Raw genomic sequence first — 15,537 nt, 5'->3', positions numbered from 1 at the left:
CCTCCCCTCCCCCTCTACTTTCCTCACCTCCTTCCCTTCTCCCCTCCCCTCCCCCCTCTACTTTCCTCACCTCCTTCTCCTCTCCCCTCCCCTCCCCCTCTACTTTCCTCACCTCCTACTCCCTCCCCCTCTACTTTCCTCACCTCCTTCTCCCTCCCCTCCCCCTCTACTTTCCTCACCTCCTTCTCCCCTCCCTACTTTCCCACCTCCTTCTCCCCTCCCCTCCCCCTCACTTTCCTCACCTCCTTCTCCTCTCCCCTCCCCCTCTACTTTCCTCACCTCCTTCTCCTCTCCCCTCCCCCTCTACTTTCCTCACCTCCTTCTCCTCTCCCCTCCCCCTCTACTTTCCTCACCTCCTTCTCCTCTCCCCCTCCCCCTCTACTTTCCTCACCTCCTTCTCCTCTCCCCCTCCCCTCTACTTTCCTCACCTCCTTCTCCTCTCCTCTCCCCCTCCCCCTCTACTTTCCTTACTTCCTTCCCCACTCCCCTCCCCCTCTACTTTCCTCACCTTCCCCTCTCCTCTCCTCCGGCTCCTCCTCTCTTCCTCCTCTACACCTGCTCCTCTACCTGCCTGGTGCTGATGTATGATCCTGCTCCTCTACCTGCCTGGTGCTGATGTATGATCCTGCTCCTCTACCTGCCTGGTGCTGATGTATGATCCTGCGCCTCTACCTGCCTGGTGCTGATGTATGATCCTGCGCCTCTACCTGCCTGGTGCTGATGTATGATCCTGCGCCTCTACCTGCCTGGTGCTGATGTATGATCCTGCTCCTCTACCTGCCTGGTGCTGATGTATGATCCTGCTCCTCTGGTCTGTTATGGTCTGGTCCTGGTCTGGTCTTGTCAGATGGCCCACCTGGTGCAAGTGAAGTCCCATGGTCTGTCTGGGTCCCAGTCTCTCCACGACCCTGCAGGGGTCACAGGCCTGTCCCCCTCCCCATCCTCCGGCCGCCCCCCCATGCCCCGCCAGAACTCTGACCCTACCTCAGACACCCCTCCTTCTATACCTCTTCCCCGCCTCGCTCCCCCCCTCGATAAACTGGACCGCAGCTCCTGGCTACGAACAGACCTAGACCTACCTCCTAAGGTCTGCATGACAATGTCTGTTTGTTTTTGGCTGGAATACAATGTCTCAGAACTTTTATGGACTCTTTGTTTATCTCAAATCACTATGTACAGTTGAAGTCGGAAGTTTATATACACTTAGGTTGGAGTCATTAAAACTCATTTTTCAACCACAAATTTCTTGTTAACAAACTATAGTTTTGGCAAGTTGGTTAGGACATCTACTTTGAACTTCTAATAGGCTAATTGACATCATTTGAGTCAATTGGAGGTGTACCTGTGGATGTATTTCAAGGCCTACCTTCAAACTCAGTGCCTCTTTGCTTGACATCATGGGAATTCTTTTTTTAAATCAGCCAAGACCTCAGAATAAATTGTAGACCTCCACAAGTCTGGTTCATCCTTGGGAGCAATTTCCAAATGGCTGAAGGTACCTCGTTCATCTGTAAAAACAATAGTGCGCAAGTATAAACATCATGGGACCACGCAGCTGTCATACTGCTCAGGAAGGAGATGCGTTCTGTCTCCTAGAGATGAACGTACTTTGGTGTGAAAAGTGCAAATAAATCCCAGAACAACAGCAGAGGGCCTTGTGAAGATGCTGGAGGAAACAGGTACAAAAGTATCTATATCCACAGTAAAACTAGTCCTATATCGACATAACCTGAAAGGCCGCTCAGCAAGGAAGAAGCCACTGCTCCACAACCGCCATAAAAAAAGCCAGACTACGGTTTGCAACTGCACATGGGGACAAAGATTGTACTTTTTGGAGAAATGTCCTCTTGTCTGTTGAAACAAAAATAGAACTGTTTGGCCATAATGACCATTGTTATGTTTGGATGAAAATGGGGGAGGCTTCCAAGCCGAAGAACACCATCCCAACCGTGAAGCACGGGGGTGGCAACATCATGTTGTGGGGCTGCTTTGCTGCAGGAGGGACTGATGGACTACACAATATATATGGCATCATGAGATAGGAAAATTATGTGGATATATTGAAGCAACATCTCAAGACATCAGTCCGGAAGTTAAAGCTTGGTCGCAAATAGGTCTTCCAAATGAACAATGATCCCAAGCATACTTCCAAAGTTGTGGCAAAATGGCTGAAGGACAACAGTCAAGGCATTGGAGTGGCCATCACAAAGCTCTGACCTCAATCCTATAGAAAATGTATGGTCAGAACTGAAATGGCGTGTGCGAGCAGGCAGCAAGGAGGCCGTCAAACCTGGCTCAGTTACACCAGCTCTGTCAGGAGGAATGGGCCAACATTCACCCAACTTATTGTGGGAAGCTTGTGGAAGGCTACCTGAAACGTTTGACTCAAGTTAAATAATTTAAGGCAATGCTACCAAATACTATTTGAGTGTATGTAAACTTCTTAACGGGGTCGATATGACAACAGCCAGTGAAAGTGCAGGTCGCCAAATTCAAAACAACAGAAATCTCATGATTCAAATTCCTTAAATACATACATGTATCTTATACCACTTTAAAGGTAATCTTGTTGTTAATCCCACCACAGTGTCCGATTTCAAATAGGCTTTACAGCGAAAGCACCACAAACTATTATGTTAGGTCACCACCAACTCACAGAAAAACACAGCCATTTTTTCCAGCCAAAGAGAAGAGTCACAAAAAGCACAAATAGAGATAAAATGAATCACTAACCTTTGATGATCTTCATCAGATGACACTCATAGGACTTCATGTTACATAATACATGTATGTTTTGTTTGATAAAGTGCATATTTATATAAAAAAAAATCTCAGTATACATTGGCGCGTTACGTTCACTAGTTCCAAAAACATCCGGTGATATTGCAGAGAGCCACATAATTTTACAGAAATACTCATTATAAATGTCTATGAAAATACAATTGTTAGACATATAGATATGCCTCTCCTTAATGCAAACACTTTCAGATAAAAAAAAAAACTTTACGGAAAAAGCAAACCATGCAATAATCTGAGAACGGCGCTCAGAAAAAAATAATTATCCGCCATGTTGGAGTCAACAGAAATCAGAAATAACATTGTAAATATTTCCTTACCTTTGATGATCTTCATTAGAAAAATACACTCCCAGGAATCCTAGTTCCACAAATGTTTGATTTGTTCAATAATGTCCATTATTTATGTCCAAGTAGTTACTTTTGTTAGGGTGTTTAGTACACAAATCCAAGCACTCGTACAGGTCTAGCCGAACGTCGTAGAAACATTTCAAACTAATTATAGAATCAATCTTTAGGATGTTTTTATCATAAATCTTCAATAACGATCCAACCGGAGAATTTTATTGTCTGTAGAAAAGCCATGGAACGCAGGTCGCTATCATGTGAAATGCGCATGACCAGGACCTGGCTCTCGGCCAGATCACTGACTCAAAGAGCTCTCATCCGGCCCCACATCACAGTAGAAGCCTCATTCAAGTTTATAAAGACGTTTGACATCTAGTGGAAGCCTTAGGAAGTGCAACATAACCAATATCCCACTGTGTATTCAATAGGGGCTGGGTTGAAAATCGACCAACCTCAGATTTCCCACTTCCTGTTTGGATTTCTTCTCAGGCTTTTGCATGCCATATGAATTATGTTATACTCGGACATCATTCAAACTGTTTTAGAAACTTCAGAGTGTTTTCTATCCAATACTAATAATAATATGCATATATTAGCAACTGGGACTGAGGAGCAGGCTGTTTACTCTGGGCACCTTTCATCCAAGCTACTCAATGCTGCCCCTGCAGCCATAAGAAGTTAAAATAAAGTAGTGATCCTACCTGACCTAAGACAGGGAATTTTTACTCTGATTAAATGTCAGGAATTGTGAAAAACTGAGTTTAAATGTATTTGACTAAGGTGTATGTGAACTTCTGACTTCAACTGTACATACAGTTTAGCAAACTTAGTTTGCGATTGAGAATATAGTATATGATCTACTCAGACACTCTGTGTCCCACTTAGACCTTTTTTAACAGATTGTTATTGGTTCTCTCTCTCTCTGTCAATTCAATTCAATTCAAGGGCTTTATTGGCATGGGAAACATGTGTTAACATTGCCAAAGCAAGTGAGGTACACAACATACAAAGTGAATATATAAAGTGAAAAACAACAAAAATTAACAGTAAACATTACACATACAGAAGTTTAAAAACAGTAAAGACATTAGAAATGTCATATTATATATATATATATATATATATATATATATATATATATACAATGTACAAATAGTTAAATGACACAAGATAAAATGAATAAGCATAAATATGGGTTGTATTTACAATGGTGTTTGTTCTTCACTGTCCTCTGTCTCTCTGTCTCTCTGTCTCTGTCTCTGTGTGTGTGTTTCTTTTTTTTTACTATCCTTGTGGGGACTGGAAGTCCTCACAAGGATGGTAAAACGAGTAAAATTCAGACAAGTGGGGACATTTCACCGGTCCCCACAAGAAAAAGGCTATTTTAGGGTTAGTGGTTAAAGAAAACAGGGTTTTGAAGGGGAAACCATTTTTTTGGTATTCACGAGGATATTAAAAAACAAACCTGTGTGTGTGTAGGTGCCCCAGAGGACCACGTCTATCTCTCCAGCCCTGGTCAGGAAGAACTCTCCTGGGAACGGACCTGCGGGCCTTGCTCCTAAAGCTGGAGCACACCTGATACGGGCCAGGTACACACACACACATATACTATACACACACTCCATGTTCCTTTGTGAATCAGGCACTTTAATGTTGTTTGTGTGTGTTGCTGTAGTAACCCAGACCTGCGGAGGACTGATGTCCCAATGGAAACTCCCCTGAAGAGGAAGAGCAGTGGCAGCTCCTCCAGCTCCTCTACCCCTTCCTCCAAGGGGGGCAGCAACGAAAGAGGTACACACACACACCACCACACAGATTCCCATGTGTGTAACTGTAAATGTTTCAACCCTTAACACTCTATACAGTCAGAGAGAAGATGTGATTGGTTGACTATTTAGTGAGCAGAATGTGATTGGTTGACAGGGACAAATCAAGCGGAGGGTTCTGGGGCATCGGCCCAAGAGACCAAAGAAGAAAACAGAGATGTGACGCTGACACGACCTAGCAGGCCCGCGGTAAGTACAGACACACAGAGAAAAACACAACCCATTCTCTTCTCTGAACTAACCAATACATGTCTCATCTCTTTCATCTTCTCTCGTCTCTGTCCCTCCCACATTCCTTTTTTATTTTCTCCCTCTTTCCTCTCTCTGCGTTTTTCTCCAACTTCTTTAGAGCTATAAGAGAGCTGTAGATGAGGTTAGTGGCATTTCTCCTCCCCCTTTCTCCATCTCTCCCCTGTTCACTTCCTAGCTCTTTCACTCATTCACCCACTCAGATATTTACTTACTCTCCACCCCCCCATCTAAGGCTGTTGCGGTGACCGTATTACCATCATACCGGCAGTAAAATTGAGTCACGGTAATCTCCTCTTGTGCTCTCAGGACATGCGTTGTTAGTACTCAACTCACTAACGACCATCAGGTCCTAATGGTCTGGTTCTCAGGGCTCTGTTGTCCATCTAACCACTCTGACAGCAATGCTAATGCAATCGAAAATCACATCAAAAATACTTAGCATCAAAACAGCATTGTCCTTTTAAAACTCACTTCATGGTGCCTCCCGAGTGGTGCAGCGGTCTAAGGCACACTACAGACCCGGGTTCGATCCCAGGCTATGTCACAACCGTCCGTGACCGGGAGTCCAATAGGGCGGGGCACAATTGACCCAGTGACATCCGGGCTAGGGGAGGGTTTGGCCTTGGGGGGCTTTACTTGGCTCATCGCGTTCTAATGACTCCTTGACTCCTTGTGGCGGGACGGGCGCCTGCAGGCTAACTTCGGTCGTCAGTTGAACAGCACATTGGTGCAGCTGGCTTCCCGGGTTTAGTGGGCAGGTGTGGTGGGTCATGTATCGGAGGATGGATGACTCGACCTTCGCCTCTCCCAAACCCATTGGGAACTTGCAGCGATGAGACATGATTGTAATTCGATCGCAATTGTGTGGACACCTACTCATTCCAGGGTTTTTCTTTATTTTTACGATTTTCTACATTGTAGAATAATAGTGAAGACATCAAAACTATGAAATAATGAGATTCTTCAAATAGCCACCCTTTGCCTTGATGACAGCGTTGCACACTCTTGGTATTCTCTCAACCAGCTTCATGAGGTAGTCAACTGGAATGCATTTCAATTAACAGGTGTGCCTTGTTAAAAGTTATTTTGTGGAATTTCTTTCCTTAATGCGTTTGAGCCAGTCAGTTGTGTTGTGACATGGTAGGGGTGCTATACAGAAGATAGCCAGCCCTATTGCACTTGCAAAAACCATAAAGCGCTATGATGAAACTGGCTCTCATTAGGACCGCCACAGGAATGGAAGACCCAGATTTACTTCTGCTGCAGAGGATAAGTTCATTAGAGTTACCAGACTCAGAAATTGCAGCCCAAATAAATGCTTCACAGAGTTCAAGTTCAGTCACATGGCAACAATCAACTGTTCAGAGGAGACTGTGAATCAGGCCTTCATTGTCGAAATGCTGCAAAGAAACCACTACTAAAGGACACCAATAATAATAAGAGACTTGCTTGGGCCAAGAAACATGAGCAATGGACTTTAGACTGGTGAAAATCTGTCCTTTGGTCTGGAGTCCAAATTGGAGATTTTTGGTTCCAACCATTGTCTTTGTGAGACGCCGAGTAGGTGAACGGATGATCTCAGCATTTGTATTTCCCACTGTAAAGCATGGAGGAAGAGGTGTGATGGTGCTTTGCTGGTGACACTGTCAGTGATTTTATTTAGAATTCAAGGCACAATTAAACAACATGGCTACTACAGCATTATGCACCGATATACCATCCCTTCTGATTTGTGCTTAGTGGGACTAGAATCTGTTTTTGAACAAGACAATCACCCAACACACCTTCCAGTTGTGTAAGGGCTATTTGACCAAGAACGAGAGTGATGGAGTGCTGCATCAGATGAACTGGCCTCCGCAATCACCCGACCTCAACCTAATTGAGATGGTTTGGGATGAGTTGGACCGTAGAGTGAAGGAAAATCAGCCAACAAGTGATCAGCATATGTTGAAACTCATTCAAGACTGTTGGAAAAGCATTCCAGGTGTAGCTGGTTGAGATAATGCCAAGAGTGTGTTAAGTTGTCAACTTTGAAGAATCTCAAATATAAAATATATTTTGATTTGTTTAACACTTTTTTGGTTACTATCTGATCCCATATGTGTTATTTCATAGTTTTGAAGTCTTCACAATTATTCTACAATGTAGAAAATAGTAAAAATAAAGAAAAACCCTTGACTGAGTAGGTGTGTCCAAACATTTGACTGGTACTGTACATAAAAAAAAACTCTTACTGTGATTGACCAATCTGAGTAAATTACTTCAAACTGGTTGAAACTGAGTGGAAAAACATTGTCTTTGTGGATGTTGTTTTTAAAAGCCTAACAATGAAATGGACAGAGCTTTCAAAGGTGATGATTAATTCAAAACACCCATACACATATTAGAGCTTATGCATAGGCCTATATATGAGCCCAAGCCCATTAAAATGATTGTTCCCTTATACAAGACATAGTCTTACAAGACATAGCCCCTGTCTGTCTGTGTGGTGCGAGTGTTTGTCTATCGCTCCGTATGTAGCCAGTTGATGTGATAACCTTCTTGGGGTTTGACAGAGATACTTTTCCCCAAAACCTTCTCAATTAAAGGTTAACTGTAAAGTAGGCTTAATTGGAGGAAGTATATCATAAGTATATAATTTGTATATTATATGTTATTTGCAGACTTTAACATGAAATGAGCAGCAGCGGTACAGGACCATCCATAGACCAGCACATTAGATGGCACATTCCCCAATGGCCAGATGCACAACTAAAGGGCCAGATGCACAACTAAAGGGCCAGATGCACAACTAAAGGGCCAGATGCACAACTAAAGGGCCAGATGCACAACTAAAGGGCCAGATGCACAACTAAAGGGCCAGGTGCACAACTAAAGGGCCAGGTGCACAACTAAAGGGCCAGGTGCACAACTAAAGGGCCAGGTGCACAACTAAAGGGCCAGGTGCACAACTAAAGGGCCAGGTGCACAACTAAAGGGCCAGGTGCACAACTAAAGGGCCAGGTGCACAACTAAAGGGCCAGGTGCACAACTAAAGGGCCAGGTGCACAACTAAAGGGCCAGGTGCACAACTAAAGGGCCAGGTGCACAACTAAAGGGCCAGATGCACAACTAAAGGGGGATTATTCTCAATCTAAATCTGTTCTTTCAGACACCCAATAAATGGTCTTCTGATGTGATTTAAGCGTTGTTATGGACTCAGAACATCCAATTTCATTGTTTCTCAGTGAGAAATTGTCATTTTGAGAGTAAAATATAACCGAAAGCATAATTTGGGAAAATATAAAACAGATGTTATAGGGCCCCCCCTTAGAGTTGTTTATTAACCATTATTTTACCAGGTCTATTGACAGAAAACAGTGTACAAGAGAATGTAGCGCACTAAGGAGCTGAAGATGTGCAGGGGAGAAGAGTGTGCCTATTTGAAAGCTAGAAAAAAACAAGTAGCTCGCAACATCTTCAATTTTTTAGAAGTAGCTCTCGTGCTACAAAAGGTTGGAGAACCCTAGTCTATCGCGTATTATGCACGGCAGATTAAAAATTTTAAAAATTACTGATTTAAGATGTCTTTGGTGCATTATTGGTCTAGCCTATACTCCTAAATTGAACATATTCTAGTTATCGGCTTTGAGTGTGGAATCTATTAGTATGCATACTGGATGGACTGGTTACCTTGTGCTACGCTCCAAACATTCTATCCATGAGTCTGGGAGAGAACGTATAGGCCTAGACAATGCTTTTAGTTCATTGATTGTGCAGGGCAGTTTACAGTAGCTTGCAGCTTTCAGCCTGTAGTGAATATGTATTTAATTTTTAATAGCTTAGTAATAAGGTATTTTCATAATAGATTGACCCATTACCGTTAACTACGAAATATCTCACCATGCGTTTCCATCTCCTCCCCTCTCTCCTTCATTCTGTTCTCGAGTGTGCAGAGAGAGGGGCTGTCAACAGTTTAATAAAAAAAAAAAAAATTGTGAAACATGCCACTTGATGTTCCCCAACACATTTCACGTGGTTTCCCAAAAGAAGCACTAGATAGCTGCAGGAACAGGGTTGGAGAGCCCATGGCATACAGAACACTAGATAGCTGCAGGAACAGGGTTGGAGAGCCCATGGCATACAGAACACTAGATAGCTGCAGGAACAGGGTTGGAGAGCCCATGGCATACAGAACACTAGATAGCTGCAGGAACACGGTTGGAGAGCCCATGGCATACAGAACACTAGATAGCTGCAGGAACACGGTTGGAGAGCCCATGGCATACAGAACACTAGATAGCTGCAGGAACAGGGTTGGAGAGCCCATGGCATACAGAACACTAGATAGCTGCAGGAACAGGGTTGGAGAGCCCATGGCATACAGAACACTAGATAGCTGCAGGAACAGGGTTGGAGAGCCCATGGCATACAGAACACTAGATAGCTGCAGGAACAGGGTTGGAGAGCCCATGGCATACAGAACACTAGATAGCTGCAGGAACACGGTTGGAGAGCCCATGGCATACAGAACACTAGATAGCTGCAGGAACACGGTTGGAGAGCCCATGGCATACAGAACACTAGATAGCTGCAGGAACAGGGTTGGAGAGCCCATGGCATACAGAACACTAGATAGCTGCAGGAACAGGGTTGGAGAGCCCATGGCATACAGAACACTAGATAGCTGCAGGAACACGGTTGGAGAGCCCATGGCATACAGAACACTAGATAGCTACAGGAACACTGTTGGAGAGCCCATGGCATACAGAACACTAGATAGCTACAGGAACAGGGTTGGAGAGCCCATGGCATACAGAACACTAGATAGCTACAGGAACACGGTTGGAGAGCCCATGGCATACAGAACACTAGATAGCTGCAGGAACACGGTTGGAGAGCCCATGGCATACAGAACACTAGATAGCTGCAGGAACACGGTTGGAGAGCCCATGGCATACAGAACACTAGATAGCTGCAGGAACACGGTTGGAGAGCCCATGGCATACAGAACACTAGATAGCTGCAGGAACACGGTTGGAGAGCCCATGGCATACAGTTTGGGATGAATATCACTTGTCGCCCAGTGAGAGGCTGCATGCTCCTCAAACAGTGGTTGATGCCTGGAGTGAAATAACCAGAAGAGCCTGCATGATTGAAAAATGAACAGGCGAGAAATCGGCCTCCATTCGCTATTCGAGTGCATACTGTTGTCGTCCTTTTCCCCCCTGTCTTTGTTCCTGCCCATTTCATAATGGGCCATTCTAAATCGAAACCACTTTTACATATAAGTGGAGACAAATTTTAATTGAGAATAGTCTGATGGGTGAAAATATCATCACTTGATGAGAGAACAGCGTGAGCAGCTGGAGGCAAGGAATGGAGGGAAAGCTGATTTTTTTTGTAACTTTCTCAAATCGTCAATAGCCAGACGCATCATGCAGCCCATATATGTTTTGATCCATAAGATATTCTATGGTTTGTATCATTCACAAATAAAGTTGGCAAATAACTCTTAATAACGTATAGGACCTGTTTCAAATGATCACTTTTACGCTCAACATAGCCACTTCATATGCACACTCGCTCCGGAATGGGAAAAGATACTTTCTATTTTATTCAGCTAAGTTATTATATTACTTACTATAAAATCATATAATATATAATAATGGCACGGGACTTATAAGCATATCTTGTCTGCTAAATGAACAAGTCTACAGCCTATGGCAGTCTATGGCATGGCGCATAGCCAGATAGACAGTAGGTCAACTCATATTCTGTTTTTCTGAAATACACTGAACAGAAATAGGGACGCAACATGTAACATGTCTGTTTCATGAGCTGAAATAAAAGATTTCCGAAATTGTCCATTTTGACCCCCCTCCCTTTGTTCGGGGCCACATTATTCCATTTCTGTTAGTCACATGTCTGTGAAAGTTGTTCAGTTTATGTCTCAGTTTTTGAATCTTATGTTCATACAAATATTTACCACATGTTAAGTTTGCTGAAAATAAATGCAGTTGACAGTGCGAGGACGTTTCTCTTTTTGTTGCTGAGTTTATCTGTATTCCCAGTCAAACTGCACCTGTGTAATGATCATGCTGTTTAATCAGCTTCTTGATATGCATCACCTGTCATGTGGATGGAATATCTTGGCAAAGGAGAAATGCTCACTAATAGGGATGTAAACAAATTTGTGCATTTATTAGACTTTTAAAAAATGTAGATGTTCCAAAGGCACACATCGGTAGCTTGTATACGTGAACGCCTGGAAATGCTAAACATGTTTGTTAAATAACGGTCAATTAACGTAAGACTGGCAGTCTTTTGCATGACAAACAGCTGACAAAATGTCATAACCGCCACAGCCTTCTCTCTCTCTCTCAATCTTTCTCTTGGAGTACAAAGGTTTGTGTATCCCTGCAGTATTTATAGCTTCATTCTTACATCTCTCTCTCTCTCCCCTTTTCTCTCTCTTATTGCCTGTCTTTCTCACTCTGTCTTTCTCTATTTTCTCTCCACCTCTATCATCCAGGAGGAGTTGGTAAGATATCTATTGATCCCCATGTGCACGCTCATATCCACACTGTCCCTACTTTTCACATGCACGCCCAGGGCCGGATTAAGAAACCATAGGCCCTGAGCCTTTTTCCCCTTCCCGGGACACACATCATTTGGTGTAAACAAGTCTGTGCACCAAGATGCAATTCGATGCTTGTTAAATTTACTGTTGAAGAAAAATACCCTTTATAAATAAAGCCATACTAATGTTTGCCATGTGGCATAGGCTATTAATTGAGCAGAGGCATTTTTAGGATTTCCTGAAAAAAATAGTCCTTTTAATTAAAAACGCACTTCATGCAATTCGTCATTTTCATGACAGAAGACATTGACTGAACATTTTTTAATACCACACAAATGACAGAAATTAGTGGCTTCTCCGACACTGACAAACTGAGATCAATCTGGTCTTTAATTCAGACAAACAATAGCCCAGGTCAATGAAGCAACACACAGATGGTACAATATTAGGAGGCAATATACATTACCAGTCAAAAGTTTGGGCACACCTATTCATTCAAGAGTTTTTCTTTATTTTTACTATTTTCTACATTGTTGAATAATAGTGAATACATCAAAACTATGAAATAACACATATGAATGAATTTAGTAACCAAAAAAGTGTTAAACAAATCTAAATATATTTTATATTTGAGATTCTTCAAAGTAGCCACCCTTTGCCTTGATGACAGCTTTGCACACTCTTGGCATTCTCTCAACCAGCTTCACAAGGTAGTCACCCGGAATGCATTTCAATTAACAGGTGTGCTTTGTTAAAAGTGAATTTGTGGAATTTCTTTCCTTAATGCTGTGTGTTGTGACATGGTAGGGGTGGCAGTAGCCTATCTCAAGATAAGCTACTTTGAAAACCAGTGCTGCTGTTAGCTAATGTTTGTTTATATTGGTTCTACAGATAGACTAGTCATCTTTTTCAGCAGCAGGCATTTTCTTTCCAAACTGTACATTTTTCCTGCCATTTTATTTTGAAATCTGAAAAAGGAACACTGACAGCTGTAATCAACCATAGAAATATAAACCATAGATGGCAGTTCCCATTCCAAGTCAGGACTGGCATCCATTGCTATTGTACCAATGAGTTTAACAGTTAAATTGCCAGGGTAAGGGGTTACAATACCCTTCTATGGATTAGGTCCACATGTAGAATCTATGCTGAAGCTGTTCTAGCAGCTCGTGGTGACGCAACACCCTTTTAAGACACTTTATGTTAATACCCTTTGTTGGTTTTTCCTTCATTTTGACCAATCCCTGTATGTGCTTGTGATAAAGTTAACCACCATTATTAAAAAACAATAAAAAAATCCTCTGTTGGCTAAATGATTCTTTCTGATGTATTTTGAACATTGAGAGCGGACTTGTTTGGTTGGATAAAATTATAATAATAAAACAATAACGTAATTTCCCTTCTTGGGCCCCACGGGCCTGGGCCAAGGGGCTTCATCCCCGGTAAACCCCTACATTAATCCGACCCTGTGCACGCCCCTCTCTCCTCTAGCTCACCTGTTTTGCTCTACCTGTTCCGTGTGACAGGCAGACTGGGGAGCATGGAGCTGTGTTTCCCCTTAAACAGATAACAAATCACCTCTAACCACTGACCATAAGGGTTGAGTTCCCAGGACCCTAACCCTTCTCTTAGTGACCTTTCTTGACTCCATCCTGACTGAATCCTCATTGTTCCTCACTCACACTCTGAGGAAGGAGTTAGCCGCTGAAAAATGTTTAAAATGTTGTGCCAATAAAATGTTCCCCATAAATCAAAGCAACTGTTACTGCACTCACGACATGATTGTTGACCTTTTTATAATATCCTCTACTGACCTTTGACCTCCTCACCTCCAGGACCTGACGGCTCTAGCCAAGGAGCTGAGGGAGCTGCGTCAGGGGGAGGAGCCTAATCGCCCGCCCGTCAAGGTGACGGACTACTCCTCATCCAGTGACGAGTCACAGAGTGACGAGGAGGGAGAGGGAGGAAGTAACGACGGCTCTGTGTCTGTCAGCGACATCCCACGCATCATGTGAGTGCGTGTGTGCGTGTGTGCGTGTGTGTGTGTGTGTGTGTGTGTGTGTGTGTGTGTGTGTGTGTGTGTGTGTGTGTGTGTGTGTGTGTGTGTGTGTGTGTGTGTGTGTGTGTGTGTGTGTGTGTGTATTTGCATTTATTTTATTGTAGCTATGTATCTTAAATCTGTAATATGTAACTTTTTGGCAACCAGACCAAATCCACATTGAAATGTGAGTTATAGATCTAATTCCATTGAAAGCAAGTCTAAAAAGCTGTAGATCTTTTCTACAGTATGTGCACTATTTGCTGGTTTTGTACACCAGTTTCAAACAGTTGAAAATACAATATTGTTGGTTCTGGAAACCATATTTCAGTGGTTTAAATGTGACAATGATTCTCTACACATAAACTTAAATTACTATTAGAATTTTAGCAACCAGGAAATGGCAGAGCGATGTCTGCATAGGGCATCTTTTAGTTTTTTAAACGTGTGTGTGTGTTGTCAGGCCGGCTGCGGGGCAGAGTAGTGGTGAGGTGTACGGTGTGATGGGAGGACATAATGATTCCTACAGCAACCGTTCCCAAGACAGCACCCTGATGATGAGAGAGGTCAGTCACCTTTCACTTTTAACCCCTGACCCCTGGGCTCCACTCTGCTTGCTTAATACACAACTCAGCATCCTGGCATGCACTCGGCTCTGCGTGTGTCTGTCTGTGTAGAATGAATCTCTGCATTGTCACCAGCCGTCACTCAGCTTCTTCAATCCTTTGGGTTTACCCACCTTCCACATCAGCGGCAGAACATCCACCTTAACCACAGACCCAGATGAACCTCTAAACCCTAAACCTCACCTTAACCATTAGATTCCAACCTTAACCTTACCTTAACCACAAATCTAGAATCATCTTACCTTTCCCAAATCCTACCCATCACAAGGAAATAGATTAATCTGAACACAGATCAGTGTGTAGAGTGGCCCTCACTCTCTCTCTGTTCCAGACCTATGGGGACAGGAGGCGGAACTCCGCTCTCGCCGACAGCAACGGTTTCCCCGGAAATGCCAATCTGCCCGATCTGGTGCAGCAAAGCCCCTCCCCCATGGTCTCCCCTGGCGATGGCTCTGGGCGCAGCCACCCCAAAGTAGGTACACTAGACCCCTACACCCTAACTGCTTATGCCCTTGTACCCTACACCCTTACTTGCTATCCCTCTACACATAAGCCCCCTACATTCTAGCCCTGTACACACAAGCTCCCTACTCCCTAGCCAGCAGATCCGACCCTCTTGCTTACAGCTGCATTAAGGTCGGACAGGCTTCCTGTGTAGATTAAGAAACCATGGATGGAGCCAGTGTGAGATATGGCTCAGAAACGTAACTCAATCCAGGGATGAGAAATGCGTTGTACTCCAAATTGTCCCATTATCCCAACTAGGGCCGACCCCTTTTAGTCGACTGGTCGATTATTTGGTCGATAGGCTGTTGGCTGACCAAGATTTCTTTAGTCGAGCAGAAAAAATATATAATAATGATCATGGTGTACAAGACACCTGTCTGATTCGCTCTGTGTGGACTGATCCATTGTGTAGGCCGTGGGGGTGGCACAGTCCATCGCTTTAAGACATGTGCTACTGAAATTATATATGGTTATATTACATAAACAATGGTGCAACACTAATAAAAAAAATAACATTATTTTATAACAAATGCGCTTCCTCCCATGTTGGATAGTGGTCACCGACAGCGGTTATGAAACACAT

The 15,537-nt window shown here is 43.4% G+C and overlaps 1 protein-coding gene across 1 annotated transcript in view; it reads left to right on the top strand.

The window, feature by feature from the left end:
* LOC123991270 (TRAF2 and NCK-interacting protein kinase-like) overlaps positions 1 to 15,537 on the top strand; it is a 56,522-nt gene that overhangs the window by 21,296 nt on the left and 19,689 nt on the right. The window contains 9 exon segments of the mRNA XM_046292700.1: positions 848 to 1,087; positions 4,623 to 4,732; positions 4,819 to 4,934; positions 5,067 to 5,158; positions 5,319 to 5,342; positions 11,736 to 11,744; positions 13,619 to 13,794; positions 14,285 to 14,387; positions 14,779 to 14,919. Of these exon segments, the coding sequence (XP_046148656.1) occupies positions 848 to 1,087; positions 4,623 to 4,732; positions 4,819 to 4,934; positions 5,067 to 5,158; positions 5,319 to 5,342; positions 11,736 to 11,744; positions 13,619 to 13,794; positions 14,285 to 14,387; positions 14,779 to 14,919 (1,011 nt within the window).

Source organism: Oncorhynchus gorbuscha, linkage group LG12, assembly GCF_021184085.1.
Source record: "Oncorhynchus gorbuscha isolate QuinsamMale2020 ecotype Even-year linkage group LG12, OgorEven_v1.0, whole genome shotgun sequence".
Classification (NCBI taxonomy): Eukaryota; Metazoa; Chordata; class Actinopteri; order Salmoniformes; family Salmonidae; genus Oncorhynchus; species Oncorhynchus gorbuscha.
This window is presented reverse-complemented; position numbering and strand designations above follow the sequence as displayed.